We start from the raw sequence: 25,217 nt of genomic DNA on the forward strand, positions 1-25,217 counted from the left end.
GAACAAGTATGTTTAAATTTAAGCAAAAGTTACGGTTTTCTTCTGTATTCAATCATTTTTTTTAAAATCAAAGTTAAGACTCCCCGAAAATAATTGTGACCGAGATTCCTTCTGCTCGGGAATTGCAATGCAGTGAACGTTTGAATAGCATTTTCTGCATTTTGCTGTACTGTTGATCTAATCAATGGAAACTGTAGAAAATGTCAGAACATCTCAAAGCGCTTTGCTTAAGAGTTTTTTGCAAAGAGTACTGACTACGTGTTTGTAGATGCATGTGGAAGTCAATTTATGCACAGCAATGTTCCACAAGCAGCTGTGAAGTGAATGACCATTTTTAACTGAGAGATTATTGGTCACAATGTCAGGAGAACTCCCGTCTTTTTGAATAGTGCCCAGAGATCTTTAACATCCACCTGAACAGGCAGACAAGACTTTGGTTTAATGTCTCATTTGAAGGACAATAACTCGGTCTCACTCTTCCAACAATGCATTAAACTACCATGTCCAATACTCATTTTAGTGCTTTGTGGACAATCTTCTGATGATGGGTCAGTCTAGACTATGGATGCCTCAATGCACCTTGTTTAGGGGAACAGAATTGTTCTTCTGCCATCAATTGGCTGGTATAATGTAACATGAAAAGGAGGTCGAGAGAAACCAGGTTTATATTTCTGATCCTCCATTTGGAACACTTTAGTTCCACAAGATATTCTGTCCAACACACTGGCCCACAATTGATAGAATAAACACAATGAAGCTTTGAGGCTCAGAACACACAGGCTTCTGCTCAGAACTTACAGGCATCTGCTTGGGAAGCCGAGAGGTTGCTTATGGTACTGATTTAGAACCATGATCTTTTTTCTTTGAGCAGATTTAAGGTCTGGACCTTGTGTCTCTTTACTATGAACTACAACCTTCCTGCAGCTAATACATCATTACAAAAGTCAGGATGTGAGTATTTGTTACGCAGGAAGAGGTGAAAGGGGAAATGAAGTTTGGCTTGAAACGTCCAGACATGCTGTAGTTTCCGATAGAATGTAAGAAGTTGAACTATTCTATGTATTTTTAGCATATACAATACAATTTATGTTTATATAGCACCTTTCTCAGTGTGAGCGTATAGTGTCTCAAAGTGGCTCACACAAATGACTGGGCACCTACGCCAGGAAACAGGGTGGTGGGAGGGGGCGAGAGGACCTTGGAGAAGGTGTAGAGGGAAGGGGGTAAAAATAACTGAAAGCGCAATCAAAGACGCAAGTGTTAAGGTGGACTTTAAAAGCAGAGGGGAAAGGGCGATGTGAAGGGACTACAAAACGGAATTCTAGACAGAATGGTGGAAAGCTCGCTCACTGATGGTGCAGCAGATCGGGCGGGGAATCAGGTCAGTGTTTACAGTGTTTGAATCAAAAAAAATGTGCAGAGAGGAGGAGAAGAAGGAGGAAGATTGTTCGACTCTGGTTGATACCCATGAGTGACCACAAGCGAACTGAGCCCTTGCAGTCTCTGTTGAACTCTCGTGAACAGGAGCCCACAACAAAACAGCCGGTGACATTTAGTGAGTGAAGAATGGAGGTGCCCTGCTGTTGGTATAATGTGCTGCTACTGCTGCTGCTGCATGACTACTCTGCTGAACCTGAAACAATGCCTACCTAACCCAGGAGGGCGGGTTGAATGCATAATAGGAGCTGCCACTCAGGAAAAGATGAAAGAACCTGCTGAATATTTATTCCATATTGACATTTGGGGGATTTTAATCGAGGAAGAAAAGGGAAGGTATTGATGGTCAATGTGGGTAAACTTTTTCTTTCCCTCCACTAAGGGATGTTATAAAAGAAGTTGTGCTGTCTGAGTGGGACAGGGAACAGGATTCATTAAAACACTGCTACAGCTATTCATTGTAGCAGCAAACAATATCTGTGTCACACAAATAGATCAATAGAGCCATTCATTGCACGTTTTATAATTGACCTGGTTAGGAATAAGGCCAGCAGTTGAGTCATGCATACTTACAAATTATAAAGCATATCAGCCATGTTGCTACGATAGTACAAGGCGTTTCTATAGGCCTTTTCAGCTTCCAAAACCTTGCCTTGGCTTTTCAGAACATTCCCGAGGTTACCCCACGCTGCCAGGAAGAGAAAGCAGTTGTTCAATTTGGTGCTAGAATCCAATTAAACATGACACATCATCTTAACATCAAGCTCCTTTTTATTTTTTTCTCCTCCTCATCTCCTCCTCCAACCCCCTGCCCCCGCTTTCAATGAGATTAAAATGATTTACCTTTAGCCGGATTCACTTTTATCCCTGACCTATACAACATTTCCTCGTCATGCCAGTCTCTGTTCCTCACTATGGTTCTCAGTCCATATAAGACAACTAAAGCAGCAGCTGCAGATAAAACCAGGTTCTTAAAGGCTTTTTTCTTCATTCGGACAGAGAGGGCCCTTAAACTCACTGTTACCAGCAAACAGAAGCCCATGCTTGGAATGTACAGGATACGCTCTGCTATCACAAAACCCACGTAGAAAAAGAGGTTGGTGGCGGGCAGGAATGGCACTATTAACAGCGTTAATGAGAAAATGGCAGTGTTCTCTGTTAAAGGAAGTGGTGGTCCCTGAATTGATTCATTCATTATAAGGTTGTCTGTTCTCGGTCTAAAATAAAACCCGTGTTCAGAGTTCCCATACTCCAGAGCTGAGTGGCAGCTGTGCCCATTTGTATTCTGTTTGTCGTTGAGCGCTGCTTTCCCATTGCAAGCTTGGTCTTTTGGAGCACCTTCAGGCTCGTAGAGATGAGAAGCAGGAGTCCCACAATGAACAATAAAGTGTGAAGGTTCCTCCAGTCACCGACACTGCTGATTAGTGGCACGGCATCCATGGACCAATCGAAGCTCAGAGTGTCTGGGCACAGCAGCAACCAGACATTCAGTGCTGGCAAATAGTGAAAGGTGAAGGTGCGCGTCAGCAGGCTGTCTGCGTCCGCTGCTGGGTTGTCAGATTTCGAGAAGCTTGGTGGCTTGTTGCCCATCCAGTATAAGCGGAGCCCCAGTAAGGTGGCACCCCAGGCTGCCAACAACCCCACCCTTAGCAAAAGCGAAGTAACCTGCCTCTGAAAAACACAGAAAACAGAAGAATTAGGGGGGAAAGCAATGAATTAATGAATGGGTCTCAAGCAATAATGGCTTTTTATATTTAGTACAAACTTCCCAAGTAGCATGAAAATATCAAAAGGACACTTGAAATGGGAAAAACGACTGAATTTTGTAGACTAGAATCCTATATAGGCAACAGCTAATAACCACAAATTATACACTGAAAACAGTCTATGAAAAAAATAGGAAGAACTAGGCAACATATACATTCCTAACTCCTGTTATGAATGAAATGTTCAATTATGGGAACAGGCTTCAAAGCCCAAGGTGAACAGCAGAACCTCCACATTGAATAAAAGTTTAATGTAGTTAAAAGGAAAACTTCTTGCGTTAAATTTTTCAATGCATAGGCAAGAGAAATTGGAAAGTTACAGCTATAAAACGATGCTTTATGGTAACACTCACTGCAGTGCACAGGCCACTCTGAACTACCTATGTTGGTAAAGCGGGGCAGGGGGGTGGGCACTACAATATGTAATCCTGAGACCTCTGTCTGATCTTTGCCTCTCATAGCTTAAATATTTAATTGCTATGGGTATCTAATGTCCTGCACTATATTGTGGGGCATACATTTTACCTGAGTTTTGATATACTCTACTTTCCTAGCATTTCAGAGTTTTCAGAATGTGGGAAATTCTTAAATGCTGCCTTAATTTTCAAGCCAGTTTTCTGTATGTTCTTTTAAGCATTACTGGAAATCAGGTTAAGTTATTCAACAATTTGCCAAATTCTGGACGCTCTGAATTACTACAAAAATAAAGTCAATTGAGACCCAGGTGAAATTTCAACCCCCATAAGACTTGGTAGAATTGAAAACAATTGTTTATATTTTATTGTAAAAGTCTCCTTAGGCTGATAGTGCAACGTTGCTTCCACACATCCAGAATATTGTTTTTCCTTTTTAATCCGGGTTGAAATCCCTCACCAGAAAATTGCAACAATTGCCTTTCTGATCAGGAGACCAAGTCTCCAGGTGAATGCTACCCCGTGGTGCAGCCTGTGTGGTGAAGCAAAGTGGCACGGATCCTACATCTGGATATGCAGTAGTTCTGTCCACACAATTTACTGACTGGTTGTTTTCAGTTCCAGCAAATTGTTATTCTTAAGAGAATTTAATTTAACCTTGTGACCAAAAACAAATTACAGCTGGCCAAAGATGCTGTGTAAATCCTACTGGGATCATTTTCTTACTGTACCAAACCTCGCTTCGCTGCATCTTAACTTTCTTGGAAGGATATTTTATAGACCTCAGTAAATTATACGTAGGTAATGTAACTCCATTAATTTATTTTATTACTTGGAATTATGCACTTGCAATTGAGTGTCTAAAATACCGTGCTCACTTACACTTAATGTTGCTTCAGCCCCATTGCAAGACCTAAAATTGCCCCCATTGCGCAGCCTTTATAAACCTAACAATTGCTGCCCTCTTTCAAAATCTTTGCTGGTTAATAAAAAAATGTCATTTTGTCTTCCTGTTGTGAATGAATTCAGGAAGTAACTTGTTGGTAACTTTCTCACTTAACACTTTCTGAAAGTGCAGTTGCTGCCTCTCATCCATTATTGCAGGTGAAAAGCATCAATTGTTGCACAAAGGACGTGTGCAAACTTCAGATGGGGGGGGAAGTCACTGATCTGAATGTGGATCAGCTGAGCAGGCTGTGCCCAAACCAAGCTTTGGCCAATTTTATCTTAGGTAAATTGAATTCCTTTGCAAACGGTGCATTTCAGGCAACATAAATCTGGAGCTGAGCCAAGTTTATGCTTTTCCACTGATTTCTGACAGGATGCAAATTATTCCTTCATTGGACCACACTTGACAATCTTCGTGTGCACAGGTTGAATTGGACCAAATAAAAAACTTTTCATTTAAAGATTATGTGCATTTTTTTCAGTGTTTTTATTCCCTTTTTTTCCTTTATCCATTTTTTCTACTGCCCTCATTCCTTCCAATGGGCTCAGGTGTTCTCCAGTTGCTCAACAAAGTGGCCGTATTTATAAGCCTAGCCAGGGAGTGTTGAGTGCTAGTTGACTGGTTTGGAAGGAGGGGAGGCACATGAATTGCAGTCATCAACCATCAGATTTGTGCATATCTCTACCAGGTGTCACTTGGTAGCTCAATCTCAATCTGCAGTGGGAACCCTGGATTTCCTCCTTGACTGACCTGAGATACTAGAGCCGATTGAAGCATCCCTGGTGCTTTCCAGCTGCGATAAGCTGTCTCACCACAGACTGGGACCTTTCTGATCTGCATGGCTTATATAATCATAATAATAATCCTTGCTTTGACTAGTTTCTTACTGGATAAACTCACTTGAGTTAGGAGGACAAAGCTTATTTTGAAATATTTAATTGTTCCAAACAAAAAATGCAAATAAAGTTGCCAAATTTCTATCAAAGTAGAATCCTTATCAGCCAGGTGTCTTGACACACGTGGAAACCCATCACCGAGTTTAAGTGTAACCAGAACCAAATTGAGTTACATGCATCCCACCTATACATTGAAATTACTGAGATGTTTATTGGAATGGAATGTGCACATTCTGCTTACCTAATTCTGGAAAGTATTAGATGCAGGTTAGCAAGAGCCAAGGATTGGGGACCCCAGAGTGTGCATTGGGGTACTGCTAGACTCTAACTAACTAAATTGCACAGCTTGCCTCTGAGATCATTGACTGGCAAGCTTTCCTGCTGCTTGTCCAGCTTGGACTACCCTACCCATTAAGGCTTTGGCTTGCATGTTAACGAAGATGAGTGGGCAGAGTCCCTGCGCCCAGTGACTGGTCTACCCTTCATCTGCAGTGTCCTGGAGTACTATGGACCCGCCTGACTCAGGAACTGGACTATCATGACTGCCACAGAGAGCTGGCTGGATTCTGACAATCCGTTGCCAAATACGTCACCACTCAGCTGATGTACAGGAAGGTTCAGCTCCAAAGAGATCCACTTAACCTCCATCTCCCAAGGAAGATAGTTACTAGTTAGTCATTTGACATCCGACAAGCGCGGGTTTGAGCCCTCACTAGGTGGACGTTAGGTGCCAGCCAGGAACTCCCTACGAGCTTCCTGGTAGGCAACACATGCTGTCAGCATGAGAGCATTATTACTATCTTCCTGTCAGCAGTACTGACACACATCATTGGTCATATTAAAAATTATTTATTGAAACATCTTCGGGCAATATTTTCCCCCAATATGCACAGAGGGCAAATCGGGCTGTGCTTGAATTTCACCATGAAGTGTAATTCGCCTATTATAAAATACAGATTTTCTTGGAAACGTAAATTTGCCTTCCTGTCCATGCCCTGAGGTGATGAACTCTGAGGAATGCACTCACCTTGCATGTAACTGTTGGCCCACATTTCCATCTCCAATACATGGTTAGGTCCGTAAAAAGAAAATGAAATGTTTTGTCAGAGAGAGCGTAAACAAATGCTGCGGAGTTCTGGGATTCAGAGGTGGATTTCCTTTATCAATAAAGTGCTTAAAGAATACAGAAAATTTGGGACTCCTGAAATTGGCCCCCTTTCCTCAAGGGAGACAGAGGAAGGTTAGGGTAGATTGGTCTGTAAATCAATACAATCTCCCAGGGCAATAGGGCAGCAGTGAAAGGCCAGAAGCATTTTGCTGATATCGGCACTCAGCTGGTGCACAGGAAAGTGGTAGCCTAGAAAAGGCCCAGGAGAAATTTTACAGAGTGGGAACATGGCTGGCTCAACCCAGTTGAACAAAGGACCTCAGCACTATTCACTTACTTACGTCTATGTTCACTCACTACCTCTAACTTGATGGACACCTGAACAGTAATTGATATAATGAAACTTTGCAAAGATGTGTATGTACAGTAACAAACTGTTGCTCCTGTTTACTGCTTTTTCACAGGATGTTGCTGATCAAAAACTCCCCGAGAGCCATTGCTTTCGACATGAATCATAATAATTGAATGTTATGGATTACTTAGAAATGAATACTTTAGACAAGCACATAAAAAGCATTCTGTGAACTGTGTGATTACTAAAGTTACTTGTCCTGACGAAACAGATCAAGAAAAATCATAAGTAAAAACATACACCACACACACACAAATAATATACACGTGTACACTTTTAGCTGCTCTCTGCGAGTTGAACTATGTTTATGGTTCTTCTGAACCAGGTCTATTGCAGTTGGATCAAAGATCGAACCTCCTCATTGTAGTTTCTCATTATAGGAGAAGTGCTTTCACCAGAATACCCACAGAATGCAAAATGGGCTCATCCTTAGGTGTGCTCCCTACTGGGCAGGCATCCAAGAGCAAACGAGATGCAACATATTGATGTACGGTGAAGCCACATCCATAGAATCCCTTTCCCAGAGGATCAGGCAAGCTGTGAATTTCCCTAAATTGTAGCATCTGCAGTGTTTTGATCTGCACAGCTCAAAGCAATCTCTCCTGAGAGAGCAGCGCGGCTGGTCCAGAATAGGTGCAACAGATGAAATATGTGATGTAACCCAATCTGTCCACCATTCCTCAGGTGAGAAGATGCTGAGTTACTTTACTCCTCGATGCCCTGACAGATCAACCACAAATGCTCAGCACACCCATGATCACACCTACAGCTGTAATACTTCATAAGCTTTGATGTAACTTTACAGTACTGGCAATGACAGCAGTTCCGTGGGGAACAGTGAGGAACACATGCAGTTTTAAGTGCGACTCTCTTCTGTTCATACAGAATTTACTTCTGAAGATAAATACTTAACATAAACATTTCCCAGCCTTTGGCAAAACGTTAGAGATTTTCTCCATAACTCCGGTTCCTGAACCACTCCTGACGGCAGACCACCAAACCAGCTCATCGGCAAGAACGGAGAACCGTCAATGGGAGCATGGATTCTTTTGGTCCTGTTAACCTTGCCAGCCAAAGCCCTAACAGATAGGATGGTTTCCAGCTGGACTAGCAGTGGAAAAAAATGCCAGATCGTGTTCTCAATGTGATTTTATCTGGTTAAACTCCAACACCACCCTGCATACATTTGGAGTCCCTAAACCTAAGCTCTTGCCAACCTGTCCCTAATACTCTCTGGAATTAGGATATTAGAGTAGAGTACAGTGAGTTCCTCCAAGTTAAGTGTAGGTGGCACACACATATGTAACTCTCAAACAGGTTTGGATACTCTTAAGCACGGTGATGGTTTTCTACATCTATCAACTCTGGGAAGATCTTAAAGAAAGTCAACAATGCCAAAATACAAGGGTTTGTCTAAAACAATTTTCCAACTAAAATACATTGTAAAGAGAGAATCCCAGGGAAGTTAAGTGATGGCTGTGCTTTGGAACATTAATATAATACAGTATTTCACCTCTGGGGCTTGGGTTTTAATTCAGACCAGACAGAGGGAATCAATCTCCCGTCTCTGTTGATAACAGTTCTGTGTTTGCACTGTTTCGTTCCAGTTCCTAGTGGACTTAAAACACACAGCACAAAATTGTCCTTAGATTGTCATTCACACTCAGTGGAGCTGATGTGGGAAATAGCAATGTCACACTGGTAGTTCCTCTTCTGAGTTTGGTGTTAAAGTCCATTGACCGGGCACAGTAAGAGTAGCTTTACTCTGCATTTGCCCCATGCTATAGGTGACCTGGCAGCTCATGAGGTGAACTTTGATGGCCTGAACTAGAAAGACAATACACTGCCCGGTGCTCCTGCTCTTTTATCTCTGCTACACCAAAATCCACAAATTAAAAGAAAACAATGGTGCAGGGCAAGGTACAGGCAGGATGAAAATATCACCCGGACAATGCATAGTGGTTTGGTACTGCAGTAAACTGAAATCTACATTGCATGCTTATCTTAGTGGGCTTGTGACTGTTCTTATTGCAGTGTCATGTAAGGATATAACATTTCAAATTTTCACTTCTGCGCCTATTGGCCCCATAAATGCTGAGCTACCATTCTGGTGTAGACTGCACTTTTAACAGATGCTTCAGTGCTCTAAAACAATTTAAATGTAACATGCAGATTATACAGCAAGCACCTGATCAATGATCAATTCCAATAGGTTTCCAATACGGTTCAAAGAGTAGATATCAAAAATGAAGGGGATGGGAGTAGACTTTGCTTCCAAATGGTGTGTTGTAGTATTTTACAACAAGAAGAAACAGTAACAAAATCAACAAAAATAAATACATCTGGGTGAAAAACTTTCCCTGGAGCTCCGAACTTCCTCAAACCATTTAAGAAATGGACATAAAGCCTGTTTAGCAAACTTTCTTAAGTATCGCTGAGAGAAAGAAAATCATGTGAGAGCCCAGCATTCCTGCTTGTGAGGACTGCAATTTTGTTATCATTAACTAAAACTTAGCACCCAAAGAGGTGCTCTGATCAGTGGCAAGTCTTCCTGCTCCTGATGCACGGTAATGACCTAATTTAAGCTTATAAATGCATAAAATCTGTTCCTCCAGTTTGGTTGTGCTTAATGCTTGGAGGCAATTGAACAGTAAAATAGTAAAAAAGTTTATTTGGGAGTAAATAAAAAGATAATAAAAAAAACACGAAGGCAAATGAAAGCTATGCTGACTTCGGGCAAGAATCACAAGCTCTGTCCGATAAAATCTCTCCATTTGCAGCAAACATTTGTACAATATTTTAATCTGTGTTTCCTTAGTTGGAAGCTAACATGTATACTGAGGCATCATTTATCATAATGGCTGTGTGTACAGTCAAATTCCTTCCAACCATTTCAAAACTATTTTGTAATGTGAACTCGATGAGCTCTAACTTTCTTTTGCAGGTTAATATATAAGTAGTGCTGATCTGTTAAGTGATAATATTCCTTGTGACTTATCAACTCAAAATGTCTCAAGGCACTTCACACAGCTTTACGTAAAGTGTAGTGACTTTGTCCTTGTAGGCAAACCTGCTTTTTATTTGAAGGCAATTTGAAATCAAAAATGTCACTGGGGTGAAAGTAGAAGCTCAAGGTCCCGATGTGGAGCTTGAACCCACAACCTTCTAACTCAGAGACGAGAATGACATGACTACGAACATATGTACCTAATTGTTTGTTCAGAGTGAAGCAACTGCAACAATGTCAGTCAAGAAAATGGCTGGAACAAATGGGTTTGCTTGGTACCCAATGCTGTAGATAGAACCCGATGTAATAATTGCTGTCATCATCACACCATCATCCCTATTACTGATGTTACAAGTCATCTTGCATGCTCTAATGCAAGGCTCCATGGAGTTATGTGGATATCATTGTAAACTTTAATGGTTAATAGTTGTCTATTCAATATGGTTTCAAGCTGAAGCTAGCATTTGGCACCAAAGTGTAGTACATGATTGCGAGTGAATGGCCACACAACATACAACAAGTTAAATGGGGCTGATCACAAGCTCAACAATGAACAATTAAACATCCCGCAAAAGGCAGATCACAATTTCTTTGCAATTTTAGTAATGTGGATCACAAAGGACTTCACAGTTGTTTTGGAGTTTTGCTGGCGTTAAATGGAAATGGTAAAGACGTTAATGGCTACATCTACCCAATACCCAAAGATGATATCACCAAGCTAATGGCCACATGTCACTAAACAACAAAGAACAGTATTTCTCAATTGCAGATTTAGAACAAATTGATGTATTAAGCTCCTGCTCTCTTCTTTGCCAGTGGGTACAGTAAAATATTGCCTTGACATTAACAGATCATGTGTATACATGCCACTACACATTATACTGATTAATGCACTGAGCTCTTTCTTAGCATTAACAGAATCCTCTCTGACATTCTGAAATTTGAAAGCAATGGTGCACTATTGGTAAAAGAATACGCACTCTGTGAAATTAGAGAAACACTTGACTTCCAAAGATTTTAGACTGTACCCTGTAAATTTTAGAAATGTCAGTTACACATAATTGGCATGATTAGCAGCACTCTCACTTTTGGGTCGAACGATTGTGGGTTGAAAGCATCATGTCATAAGGAATGGAGCTGTATTGGTAATTAGTGCAAAATGGATAGAGCTGTAGCTTACAGACCAGGAGTCCCGGTCCATGCTGAGTTTTCTGGTCTCCAGCCAGGCCTGCACGGAGAGGCTAAATAGGTCCCAATGGTTTCCAGGGTTAGGGAGGAGAAAAGCAGCCAGGAATTCCTGCTTCGGATCCCTTTATAGTACTACTGGTAGCAGTGCATGTGTGCCAGCTGAGTGAGGAGAAGTCAGGTTCAGCTGTGACTCCCTCTACAATTGAGGGGCTTCCTGCACTTAAGTCTCACATATGAACAATGGCCACTTTGGTATCCCAAAAAGAGGAGATCAGATCAGGAGCAGAAAGGCATATTCCATTGGGGAGAATTTCAGAAAAATAATTGGACACACTACATTTTTTTAAAAAAGGTTTATGTCAGGACTTGAGCTCATAGTCCAAGCTGACATTCCAGCGAAAATTGGAATTGCACTTATTGTCAGAAATGCTGTCCGTCAGATGAAATGTAATAGCGAGGTTTCTCTTGCTTGTTCAGGTAGTTATTAAAGATCCCGTGATACTATTCAGAGAGCAAAAGACGTCCTCACAGTGTTCTATCAAACAACCTTTCAGATGAGTTGATCTTTCCTCTCATGGCTGTCTGGGGACCTTTATAGTATAAATGATTGCCATAAGCCTACAAAAGTAATTACTTCACTTGATAGTAATTACTTGTGAAACACTTTTATAATAATAATTATTGGTATAGTGCCAATCAGTCTGGAGGATGTCTCAAAACAATTCACAGGATATACCATAAGGTGTAGTGACTATGTGTTTTGTGGGTGAATGTGCATTTTGTGCGGCAGCCAATTTGTGTACAGCAATGTCCTACGAACAGCCATGAAGTGAATGACCAATTCACTTTTAGATGTTTTGAAGTAATAAGGTGCTACAATAATGCACGTTCTTTAACAGGAGTGTGTTAGGCATGAGTTTAAAATATATTGTTTCAGAAATCATAAATTTAGTCTGTATTGCTCTCTAGATGGTATATTGTAGTAAAAATAATTAACAGGCATAGTACTTGAAGGCAGTACATCTACCAGGCTTCATATTATGTCTGATTTATATTTATTTAATAATAATGGATGGAATGTAATGTATTTTATATGTATGTATTCAAATTATAACTGTTTAGATGTCCTTTGTGCAATGAAAAAGTTGTATAATATTTTAACATGACTGCTCACATCATTTGCGGACGTTTTAAATTTGCAGAGCTATGGGTCTATTGAAAAGAACTACGTTCAAACAACTCCTAATTTCCAAGTGCTGTACTATGAAACGCAGCTCGACAAATACTTTCTGGCTCAGACCTCTGATGGATTTGCTTCAACTGTAATACTTCAACATATTTCCCTTTGTTTGGCCCTGTAGTTAAATCCTCTTCATTGGGATGTCTTTGAGGAATTCTTCACTGGTTCCTCCTTAATGTACTTAACATTCTCAATTGGCCTGTCTCCCCACCCCCCTAATGATTTTTCACGCCTTTTTGAATTTCGGCAGCAATGCTGAATGCTAACACCCACCATTCCGCCTGTCTAAGCACATCTGCACTTTCACTAACTTGAGCAAACAGAGGAACTTTGGGGCCCTGTTGTTTACCCACAATGACGGTTTTCATTTCACGCTTCCCACCACATGATCAGCAATCAAATTCAATAGTACAACGGAGTAAGCTACTTACTGGTGCAGTGGCACTTACTCCGATTAACAGTCAAAACTACAGCACGTTTATGAAGGATCCCTCACTCAGCAAATCCTAGACACTGAAACCTAGCTAATCTTAAGAGCAAATCATTAGTGGCTAAAAGTCTAAACAGTTCAATTACCGAATCTCCAAGGATCTGGCTGAAAACCAAACCTGACCCAACCTCCCCTCCTCGCTTTGTTGTTAATATACAAAAAGCTTCTAAATGCCAACATTAACTCTAATCCTGTTTCAGTGCAAAATAGGAGGTTTACTGCTTCCCAGTAGGCAACACATTTCAGTCAAATCACTATAACATGAAACAATTTAGCCTTTTATTCGCGGCACATGTGACAGTTCTTCTGAGCTGAATTTGACCTGCAAAACTCACACTTTCAATGTATGGTAAATTCCTTCAGAAATTCAGAGTAAATCTATTAGAAAACAAAACCGAGTCTGAGGGTATAATATTTGATCAGTTGCGTAAAGCTAGTCAGGATAATTGAACTTTTCACTTTCAATGGCATGGTACAATGGAGAGACCTTGGCTTCCTTCCAAACAGCATCTCTTGAAGTATGTCTCCTTGGAACTCAAAGGAAGAAAAGAGTATCCAAGAACAATTAGCATGCATGTAATTAACTTTACAAAAATGTGGGGTATCTATGTGGATGTTTGTGTGTGTCTGTGTGTGCAAGCGTTTCAGTCACTTCTCACACGTTCACCCTATCCTGCATGAGGGGCGCAATATAAAAGCGAGCTGCTGTTGTTCATAAGAAAGATTTGGATGAAGAAGACTCTTTGGTTAATTTGATCTCATGCTTTCAGAATATCCACTCTTGCGTTCTCCCTTTTCTGGTAACTCACTGCTGTGTTGCCCTACTCTCCTCACTTCTCTGGGGTTATTTTACGTCTATTACTAAATGGAGTGATTTTTTCTTCGCCAAGTCCATTGTTGAATGATATGAAGAATCATATACCCCATGCTTTTAGTTGTGTACTCCATCGCTCCACTGATGGCCCAGTGGCTAAAGGCAAAACAGACAAGAACAACACAGGTTTGATGTACTTCAGTAATGATGGCAGGGGCCCCCCCTCACTGCTTCGGAGCCCCATGTAATTACATGGATGGCATATGCCTAACATCACCAGTGACTACAATTGACTTTAGTGCCCTTATAATATTGACGTGAGGAAAGCCAACAGCATTCATGGTTTGTGATAGTAAATAATAATCCTTACATTTGATATAACACCTTATCACATAGTTAAAGTGTCTACAAGCATTTCACAGGATTTTTACTGTAAAGTGCAGTGACTGTATTTGTAGGCAAATGGGGCAGCCAAGCTTTACTGTGATACCTTTCTAAGGGTTGCTACACCGTCAGAAAAAGTCAGAACCTTTAGAAGAGGAGCACATAAAGCCCTTCATATTCTATTTAATGTTGGAGGTACTGTCAAATAAATCTGGTTCTTCATCAAAACAAAACACAATTAAAATAAAGTTTACAAATATTTTATTTTGAATTCAACTTAAAATTATTTTTTATTAATTTTTTTTGAAAAATGAACTTAATTTTTCATTCCTTCTATCGGGTTATGGGAAAAAATACATTTTGATTCTAGCAAAATAAAATATTCAATAGCCGTCATGTTCCTTCTTGCTCCATGAATGTTTTCCCAATCAGATTCAAATGCATTCAGGCATTTTTTCTCTCTCGGAGCAGAAAATAGACAAACAACAAAAAAAAAGCTCCAGACACTTTCTTGACTTCCGACACAAATGGCACTCTGTCTGTTGGCTGACCGATGTGGCAATTCTTCTGCTTCGATTGGCTGTCCCCAATTAGTGGTGTTGCTGAGAGCTGACAAAACTCATCATATGCTCGACTGGCAGATTTGACTATTGACCTCATTTCTACCTAAAAACCATGACTGCCACATTGTGACTGGAATAGCGGAACCACTTTCACCAGGCAACTAGAATTGGTTGGGTCGGTTATTTTGTCTCGATTAAAATGCTGGTTGTAAGCTGAAAGAGGAGGGGTTTTGAGGGGTAATGATGGGTTGGTGGATATGCCTCCCTCAAATCAGGCTGTTTGTTTAATCCATGAATTTCCTCTGTTGGGGATCCTCTGTGAAGCCCGGCATTCACACATCCTGTGAAACACTGGAGATTGTAGAGTCAGGAGATTGCCTTTGAGGCGTCCACTCAGAATCATTTGGGTCAGTAAGCCAGCTCACGTTCATGCTCTGTTTAATGAGTGATTGTAGGCGTTTTTAAAATTCTCACTCTGCTGAGCATTTGCTGAACCAGATCTGTTCTGCTCACTCCCTGGATGCACAAAGCCAGCAGTAATGAAGTTAACATGACCATTTTTACATGTACTTGGGACACGCAAACACACACACGCACACACAGGCAACAGACTGCCAAACATAATAGTTACGTTGCACTGAAAACTGTGGCTACCCATGAGAAATTTACCAGAGTGACTTAAACAGATCTATGAAAGATAAGAGGCTTGAAGGGGTATGGGAATCAGGCAACGGCAGTAGGATTGCATGAATATGTCAGTCTAAGAGCCGGTGCAGACTCAATGGGCAGAATGACCTTCTACTCCATAAATTTCTATGACTCTATATCAGGTAGTCATTTCAATGAGAAGTTCAGATGATAGGAAGAGGTGGTGATCTAATAACTGGCAAATTATAACTGCAATGAACTGTAACCAGACGTGGAATGATCCAGAGCTGAGTTATTGTATGACTCACTTCCACTTATCAATAAGATTTGTGGTTTGCAACTCAGAATTGTCATATGCGAGTCCTTTGGGAGCAAAGCTAAGGCAATGTTTGGTCCCTGAGATCAGACAGAAAATGACTCCTGTTGATCCATTCATATTAAGAATTGGTCCCGTGGAGTTACAGAGGCAGCTTTACCTTTCTTTCATTTCTGCTTCAGGTTTCTTCAATGACCAGGGAATCATAGTCGTGTGGCTCATGGATAGCGGCAATATCTCTGGGCGTAACGCAGATTATACCACACTACGATGCACTACGATGCTGGTCTGAGTACAAGCGCAATGCTCGTTAGGACGTCCCAACTCCTCCCTACACTAGCTTCAGACCATCCAGAACGCTGCAGGCAATGTCCTTTCCTGTACCTGGTCTTTTGAGCTTATCCTCCCCTGCTCACTTGGCTCCACTAGCTCTCCATCCCCCAGCGGATTGAATCCTAGATCCTTGTCATTACTTCAAATCCCTCCATGACCTCATCACACTCGACCTCTATGACCTCTCCCAACGCTACCAACCCAGCCATTCTATCCTCTCGGCTAATATGAGTCTGTTTGTGTCGCCTGGCCTGAGGGGTGAGCTTTCAGTCATTCAGCTCCCACTCTCTGTAAATCCGTTTCAGAGTACCTTTGCCTTGCCTCTTCTCTCCGACCTCAAAACCTAAGTATCTTTTCCACCATGCTTTGCTTTTGGCCAACTTTCTTCCCCCTCCCCCCTTTATATATGAAAGCCTCTGTATAAAGTAAATTGCTGTTGCTGTTCATCGAGCGCTAAAATTGCCTTTACGTGTAATGACGCAGTTCAGACACAGTACATCTGACTTATACACATGTCGCGCACACAATGTTACGAGCGTTTGAAATTACACTGACCTTAACAACTTCCAGAACAGTCCTGGATTTTCTTGCGCAGTTGTTGCACATCCCATTTGAAGCAGTTTGAGGTGCAGCATCTTAAACCTGCTGCACACAGATTGGAATCGGGCCCAAGAGTCATTTCTTTTCAATATAATTATACCACATGGTGTAAGTGTGAGCCAGTATCAACAAATAATCAGCATCAAGCCAGCCATAAACATTGCTGAGGTCATTGTCTTAATTTAGATTTTAAACAATACTTGACCGCGCTCTGCCATACATCAACAGTTTCTGGGATTGTGTATAAAATCAGTATGCGCCCTCATCACTTAGACAAACAAATTCTGTTACATAAGTGCGGGTGGGATGACATACAGTGAGTGCACAATTACAGCACGCCGGAAACAAGCCATTTCTGGCGTTCGATCTTCTTAATTAAAGATCTCAATCACGCAATGTAAAAGTGATAAAGTCAGAAATCTCCGAGTTCTCTGGCAACAAACAGCTTCTGTGCAGTGGTAAACGTAAGGACCTGTAGTCTTAAGTGTATATTGAGCACACGGGAGCCATTTCATACCTCATAAATGTGGGAATTTGTAAGATTATTGTTGAACTAGAATATTAGTTTAGACCAGAGGACATTACTGAATACTAAGTTCTAAAAGATCCGAAGACCATGCTTGACAGTATTCACTGGTCTAAGTCAAAAATGGAGTTAGGTTAAAGCTGTGTGGTGATATTGTTAGAATATTTATCACTTGTTACCACATAGGGGACCCCAGTTATGTTCTAATCACCTTGTTTTTGGGCTATCTGCACCAACATGACACAGAATCTGTGTTAAGAGCATGTGTTATTGATTTGCCCTGCAAAACCCATAGGAAACAAAGTGCTCAATACTTCAGTTGAATCTGAAGAGGCTAAATCACTACTATAAACTGTTCTGAATACGTCATAATTCTGAAAGATAATCTGCAGAAATCCAGGTTAAAAGGTTTTCAAAACGTATCTAATTTAACCTACTGGGGGGATTTAATGTACGTCTTAGGCATGCCTTACAAATCTTAAATAACCGTAAGAAAACATTTGCTCTAGAATTTTATTTAATGGGAATAAATAGATTTCTGTTTCTCACCAATTGTACTCGTGTATAATCGCTACACAGTCTGCCAACATAATTGCCATTGACGTGTTTTAACAACTGATTAGTCTTTAATTTACTTAAATTTCTATTTCCAATGCAATTCTTTCATTTGGAAATACGGACCTCAGAGCAGCTGTCTGTCATACCCAGCACATGACATCAGGGGAAACTCTCTTCTCTTTATCAATAGTGTTTTAAAGGTGTGCCAACCTTCAAAGATTTGTACCCTTTTCTCATTTGCTTATGAAAGCACAACTCCAGAACATAAATATTTGTCCGCAAAATACAGTTACAACAGTGTACATAATATCCTGTAAAGCGCTTTGAGACATCCCCCTCTGGTGTGGTGCTATATCAAATTTAAGGATTATTTATTTTATTACTTGTCAGCGAAATGTAAGTCCATGATACATTTGATATTTAGTGCAATAGATTTACACGGTAGGGCACGTCAGTGACTCTCATCCCCTTCCATATTAATGGTGTGCTGATAGGCCCGTGACATTAGACTTCCATCCACAGCCCATAGGCTTCGACAGCTGGTTACAAGAGATTGAAAGTGTGGAAGGAATGCAGGTCATGAGCACCTTAAGGCCACAAGTGAAAGACTCCACGCATAGTCTTGGGCACAAACTCCTATTTGGTACGACCGTATTTCAAAGGTATTCTGCACAAATCTGGCCACTCAAAAATTAATAAGCATTCAAATATTGTCTGTTGGGCACTACATCACTAAAAGTCAGAGATTAATATCTGTCACCAGAAAACATAAATAACATGGTTACAACACCAACAACAACAAATTACATTTGTGTAGCGCCTTTCATGTCAGGAGAACATAGGATGCAGAACAATGAAAACCTGAAATATTTAAAATATTTTATTATTGCAGTAGAATCTGGGGAAACACTTACCTGATTCAAGCATAATTCGGATCAAAGCCCAGAATTCCAGTGTCTCATTACCATTCAGTGCAATTATATAAAAAAATCCCGTCCTAAGCATAATCCTGCTCCAAGCATAACATATCTTGGCAAATGAAGCATATATTTATCAGGATTCAACTGAATTAATGTATTTTAGGCTAAAACAAAGCAGAAATGTATTGGTTTCAGCCAAGAGCTACAACGTTTCTTTTAAGAAATTAGTTCATAGCACGACAGGCGTAAAAAGTGCTCGCGTGCAAGTCTTTGTGATCACAAGTTGCAACTTTGGTTACATTTGTGGAGTCCTGTAGCTCAGTGGTTAGAGCACTCGCTTTGCAAGTGAGAGATCTGAGTTCAATTCCAGGCAGGGCGAAACCTTGGGCAAGTTTCCTTACTCCACACGCCTAATAATAATCCCTCCAAAAAACCCAAAACAATAATTAAATTGGTCATTTTCAATCTACGACTGTTTGTGGGACATTGCTGTGCGCAATTGGCTGCCGCGTTCTCCCACAAATATACAGTCAATTCACTTTACAGTGTGTTCTGTGAAGCGCTTTGGGACGTCCTCCTGACGTGAAAAGCGCTATATCAAATGCAAGGATTATTATTATTATTATTATTTATTTTGTACACAGTGTGGCATCTTTCAAATATCAAATCACAGGAGAGTTCATTGAAAATTTCTTTCGTAAATTTGAAACAACAATTTGTCTCCAACGGCTTTCACTCAAAATCCTGCAATAAACAGGCACTTACCTGTAACATGCTCACATAACCTCCAAAGGTTTGCCAACTTTTAAAACATTCAAAACACTGCTTAATTGCAAACCTCCAGCCTGTGCTAGTTCAAACATGCTGTTTATTGAATTGACTGCTTCATTTCACATGTGACCCTCACATTTGAAGAGACTGAACGCCTTATTTCATTTGCTTCATGCTGTTTTTCACCTGTCTTTTTTCCTCCTGTTGTTATATATAATATATATGATTTATATTTAAAGGAATTAAGAAATTGATCATTCAGGCCCAATATGCCAGGCTTCCAGTCCAGATGGAGTGATAAGTGTAATATTGAGCCTTGGAAACGAGGTCAATCCACAGATGACTGGGAAAATGCAACCATAGGTCTCTCAGGCCAACCTCATTCAAAATGGGAGCCCTGATGAGGTAATAATAATAATCCTTGCATTTGATATAGCGCCTTATCAGGTCTCCGAGACGTCTCAAAGCGCTTCACAGATTACACTGCAAAGTGAATCGACTATATTTTGTGGGTGAAAGGCGGCAGTCAATTGTACCCAGCACAAAGTATCCCACAAGCAGAACAATGAAGGGTTTCAAAGAGGAGCTGGAAATGTCCCTATCTATCAACTAAAATGTCTCAGTGCCATTAGTTTTAGAGATAGACATATTGCAGGAATCATATAACAAATTGAATAGGTAGACTAGCTGGATTGATGAATGCACTCATGGCTGAAACTGTTACTGTGTTATTAAGTAACTTCAACCTATAAATTGTGAGCTGGAGTTCCCTAATATGGCTGAACACTGCATTGCATATTCCCATGCGCTGGAAAAAAGTTCTGCACAGGTAATTTCGCAGTGTTACCTCACATAACCAGAGTTATACAAGAGATGTATGGTTGAAGATAGCTTTTGGCCATTTTGAACTCATCCTCTCAAAAGGACACATATTACTACATATACGCCCAAGTCATACCATATCACCAAACAGTGCCAAAATCCCAAACAGTGACACCAGCTTGTGTATCAGCCTGATTCCGTTAGTAGCACTTTTGCCTCTGAGTCAGAAGGTTGTACATTCAAGACCTACATTGGGACTCTGAACTCAATTTGTCTTGGCTGATACTTCACTGCAGTGCTGGGGGTGAGCTCACTGTCGAAGATGCTGTCCTTCGGGTGAGACATTAAACCAAGGTCCTATCTGTCTGTTCAGGTGGATGTTTAAGTTCCCATGACCTATTCTAAATGAAAAGGGAGTTTCTCCTGATGTCTTGGCGAACAATCGCTCAAATAAAATTGTCCATGCACTTCATGACTCTTTGTGAGACATTGCTGTGCACAAAGTGGCTGGCGTGTATGCTTATGAAACATACAGTCACAATATATTTTTATAATATATCCTGTGACGTGCTTTGAGATGTCTTCTGATGTGAAAGGTGCAGTATCCAATATAAGGATTATTTATTATTTCCCCTCTCAAAAAGACACATATTACTGCACTTACCATCAGTTACAAACGAAAATAGCTGCTGACTTTATTTATAACCTTTTTGCAAACAAGACCACAATTATGAAGAAAAACACTGCCTATGGTTCAGAGATGGCAGCTTTCTGCGAATCATCTTATTTCCCTCAGGCAGAGATTGTGAGTTTGAGCCTGCCCACACCACAGCTTCTGACAAGGAATGTCAGCGTTAAGAGAGTTCCTGCTTCTAACCTCTTTAGTGGTAAAATATTGACAAATCAACCAGTACATTCACTGGTAAGTGAATTTATCTCCTCCAAGCTTTAGTATTTAGAATACATTCACTTCTCCTGATTCCTGATACTAGTAAAAAAGATTGAGCTTCTGATCAAAGACTTAATTGCTCTTTCTCACTGTATTGATCAGCTACTAGGACAGCACTGAGCTGCCTCTTTTAACTCTTGCTAAGGCCCCATATCCATTATGGGTACCTTTAGTTTTATTCAATCTGCACCCTTGAGCACTGTTATTTTAGATGCAGTGTTTTTCATTTTGTTCATTTGACAGCTTGTTCTCTATTGGGATCAAGGTATCATTGTGGATAACGGGATTAAGGGATATAGGGATAAGGCGGATAGGTGGAGTTAGAATAGTTCAGCCATGATCTTATTAAATGGCGGGCCAGGCTCGAGGGGCCGAATGGCCTACTCCTGCTCCTAATTTTTATGTTCTTATGTTCTTATCATTCTCAAACCAGAAGTGATGGTACTAATCACAACTTCTTGTTTGCATCTGAAATTGCAAAACAATTGTAATCCCAACCCTCAGTAAATGATGTTATATGGTAGGTGTTTGCTTTCTATCAGAAGGCTTGTGAGCAAATCCTATCATTTCAGTCTGAAACTGGAAGCCGGAGTGAGTGCAATCACTTCCCTTTTGTGAAAGTTCTATTTCAACCCAATATTTAATGTACTAATGCATGAATGATGGTTTCTGAATCTTCTGATGCAGTTGACATGCTGTAAGGTACGGGCTCATCTGTTTGTTGGCTGGTGCCTCTAGCCAACTGGAAACTGCACAGCACACTCCACCCAGGGGAATTTATGCACTTCAAATGGATTTGGAAGATCTACCTGGGAATTGCACTATTGTAGGGAAATGTGAGCAGCATCTCATCAAACAGAATATTCACGTCACTGGAATGGAAAAGTAATTAGCACCTTTATTGGCACAAAATGCAGAGTTTAAGAGTGTAATGAAGCCAATGCCAACTGGTCTGGCACCAGGAACTGTAAGTGACAGTAAAGATTGGAGAGTGCCAGCAGTTGCCACGCACTCAAACTTTTGCAACAGGACCATCTCCAAACCTGCATTCTTACACATAATGATGTCTATTTCCAGACACTCTCAGGAAGTCTTTTTTTTGTCTGTATAGCATAATTTGTACTCTCAGATATTTGTTGTGAAGGAACTGGAAGGACCAGTTTGCCTGCCAAGTCTGTCCCAATCTGCCAAAGCCTTGATGATTCCATACCACCAGTCAGACAGCAATAGGTCTACATTGCAATGCATGGTTCAAGGGCAATCCTTTGTGTTCATTCATTTTGAAAGAAGAACTCTGATATAAGACAAGCAATGGGAATTTGCCTGAGGATGTACAAGACCATTTTTTAAAAACTGTCTGCAAATGTATTTATAAACTTGGTCAATATCTGGAGGCAACACGTCTTGTAGCTATTTGAATCACAAGGAGAAAATTCTCTTTTTTTTAATGTTAGCTCACAAACATCCTTCCCACTATGGTTGGTGAAGTTACCAACCAGGCAGAGAAAGACAGTCAACCTGTTATCGGAATTGACAGTAATTTATTCGAATGCATATTCAGCTTGAGTTTTTAAGAAGCTGAAAACCCTGTGAGGTTTGATGGTCGGTTGGGTGTAACTACTCGGGTGTAACTATTTTTCAAGCTTTGTGACAAAATCTTGCACAGATGTTACTTTCGACCTCGAAGGCATTTTCTTATAAATGCACCCACCCTCGTGATGCTAGTTTTAATCTTTTTTTCATCTGAAAGAGGTAGGGAAAAAAATGGATTGAATGATACGCAATGCCTGCTCTTCAACTAACCTTTAATGTTTAGAAGCGCAAGTAATGAGCAAAGCTGTCCAGGTTCCCAGCATCGCCAAGCTGTCATGTCCTTCATCCATTGACAATGTATTAGTATTAAAAATGTACATAGCTTTAGTTGGAAATACACTTTAACATACATCAATCATATACTATTTAATTATATGCCTGTTACAAGAGTATTATCGCTAAACAGTACTGCACAAGTGTGCATTAACCTATATTGAACTAAATTAGTGACGCAAGAGATTCAGATGAAGAAGGACCTTCAATTGTTGTTGTAGTTATAACAACAACCTGCTTTGATGTAATGACCTTCATGCAGGATAGAGTCTCGGAGCACTGGATAATAATAATAATCCTTGCATTTGATATGGCATCAAGATATCTCAAAGCCCTTCACAGGATTCATAATGAAGTGGAGCGACTATGCTTTTGTAGGCAACTGGGTAACAATTTGCATAGCAATGTCCCACAAACAGTCATGAAATGAACACCTTTTTTATACGGCCAGGACATACGAGGAAACTCCCTTCTCATTTTGAATACTGCCACAGGATCTTTAACATCCACCAGAATAGACACATGAGAGCTCAGTATCTCTGACAAAGCAGCTCTTCCCAGTACTCTAAAGGAATGTCAGCCTAGACTGTGAGTTCAAAGGTTACAACATGGTGCTTGAACCTACAACCTTCTGACTCAAGAGGCGAGAATGCTCCCAACTGAGCCAGGCTTGCACATTCTCTGCCATCTCATGTGCACAACATACTGTAAAGCCACTAGTCTGCTGTTTTGCGTGAACATCCCTTTTCTTATTCTCCTACGACTGCAGTGTCTTGATGTGGTCTTGGAATTCTCGCAGTCAGTGCAATGCCAACAAAAATGCTACAAGTTATACAACACTTGGATGAACTGTATATTTGTTGCACAGTGTATCCGAAGTTACAAGGCTATTTGCTCTCATTTACACATGGACTAAAAACTTCCTCCTCCATGAAGCTTAGCTAATATTTATTTTTGCATTCATCCTGAAATGCATTTGCATCCAAGTTGTGTGGAAATGTTGGCGAATGGTAAGTGCGCATCATTCAGATCAGCTGCTACTTTTTTATACTTAACTTTAACAACAATAACTTCAAGATGTTATTCGGAGTTCCATAAATGTATAAATCAGCAGCACTTCAGCTGAACATACAGATGAGCTAGAGAAATAAATAATTTTCCTGTCTTCAGAAGCGGGGATTGTAAAGTTTGGAGAACTGAACTAAAAATACCATAGTTTTTGAGTTCATTTTGCACTCCTGGGAAGGGAGAGAATTAAGATATACATTCTCATTAGCAATTGGTAAAGGTGCGTTGCTCTCCAATGTCGCACCGGGAGGCGAGGAGTCATTTCCAAACAGAGCCAGAACCAACGCAAATCATAATAATCCTGGCATTTGATATAGAGCCTTATCACATCATTGAGATTTTACTACAATGACTGTGTTTTTTGTAGACAAATGCAGCAGCTAATTTGCACAAGGGAGCATTGTCCCACAAACAGCCATGAAGTGAATGACCAATGTCTTTGGGGGGGGTCGGGAATTGTTGGCCAGCACACCAGGAGAAATTCCCTTCTCTTTTTGAATAGTGCCATGAGATCTTGAATGTCCACCTGAACAGCCAGCCAGGACCTCACTTATTGGCTCACCTGAAGGAAGACACCTCCAACAATGCAATGTACACCCAAAATTACATTGGAGTGTCAGCCTAGACTGTGGGTTCAACTACAGTTATTACAATCACACACTTGTGTTTATATTAGGACTCCTCCTGACATGAAAGGCGCTTTACAAATGTAATGCTGTTGTTGTTGTTGTTGTTGTACATAGTGCCCTTTATGTATAGTGTCATGTATTACCATCTCACAGTGCTTTACAGAGAGTTTTAACATTCAAAAAATGCTGTAGTTTTCCCGAAGTTAAAACTGTGGCCCATACTCTCTCTCAATTATTCAAAAGCTGGAGAAAAATAGATTGTTCTTCAAGCGACCAACAACATTAGCTGCCAGCGCTAGCCTGTCTGTAAAGATTTCCAATTATGCAGGTATTAACACAGAAGGCAATACCTTAGCTGTTAAGTGTTTCTGCTGTGCTGTCAAAACAGAAAGGTCCCAGTACACAACTATTGCCCGCAAGACAGTTTTTAAATTGTTACTAAATTATCTGCCAGCAGTCAGCATTCCACAGTGTGAATTTAAGGCACTCCTGCAGGTATGCATGTGATATAAAAATAATCATCTGGGGATCCTTCCCTCCTGAA

At 40.5% G+C, this 25,217-nt stretch overlaps 1 protein-coding gene across 1 annotated transcript in view; it reads right to left on the reverse strand.

Moving 5' to 3' along the window:
• LOC103185349 (transmembrane O-mannosyltransferase targeting cadherins 2) overlaps window positions 1-25,217 on the reverse strand; it is a 97,084-nt gene that overhangs the window by 32,894 nt on the left and 38,973 nt on the right. Inside the window, 3 exon segments of the mRNA XM_042335612.1 lie at window positions 2,011-2,125; window positions 2,281-2,773; window positions 2,776-3,108. Coding sequence (XP_042191546.1) covers window positions 2,011-2,125; window positions 2,281-2,773; window positions 2,776-3,108 — 941 coding nt within the window.

This window comes from Callorhinchus milii, unplaced genomic scaffold (assembly GCF_018977255.1).
Source record: "Callorhinchus milii isolate IMCB2004 unplaced genomic scaffold, IMCB_Cmil_1.0 Scaffold5, whole genome shotgun sequence".
Taxonomy (NCBI): domain Eukaryota; kingdom Metazoa; phylum Chordata; class Chondrichthyes; order Chimaeriformes; family Callorhinchidae; genus Callorhinchus; species Callorhinchus milii.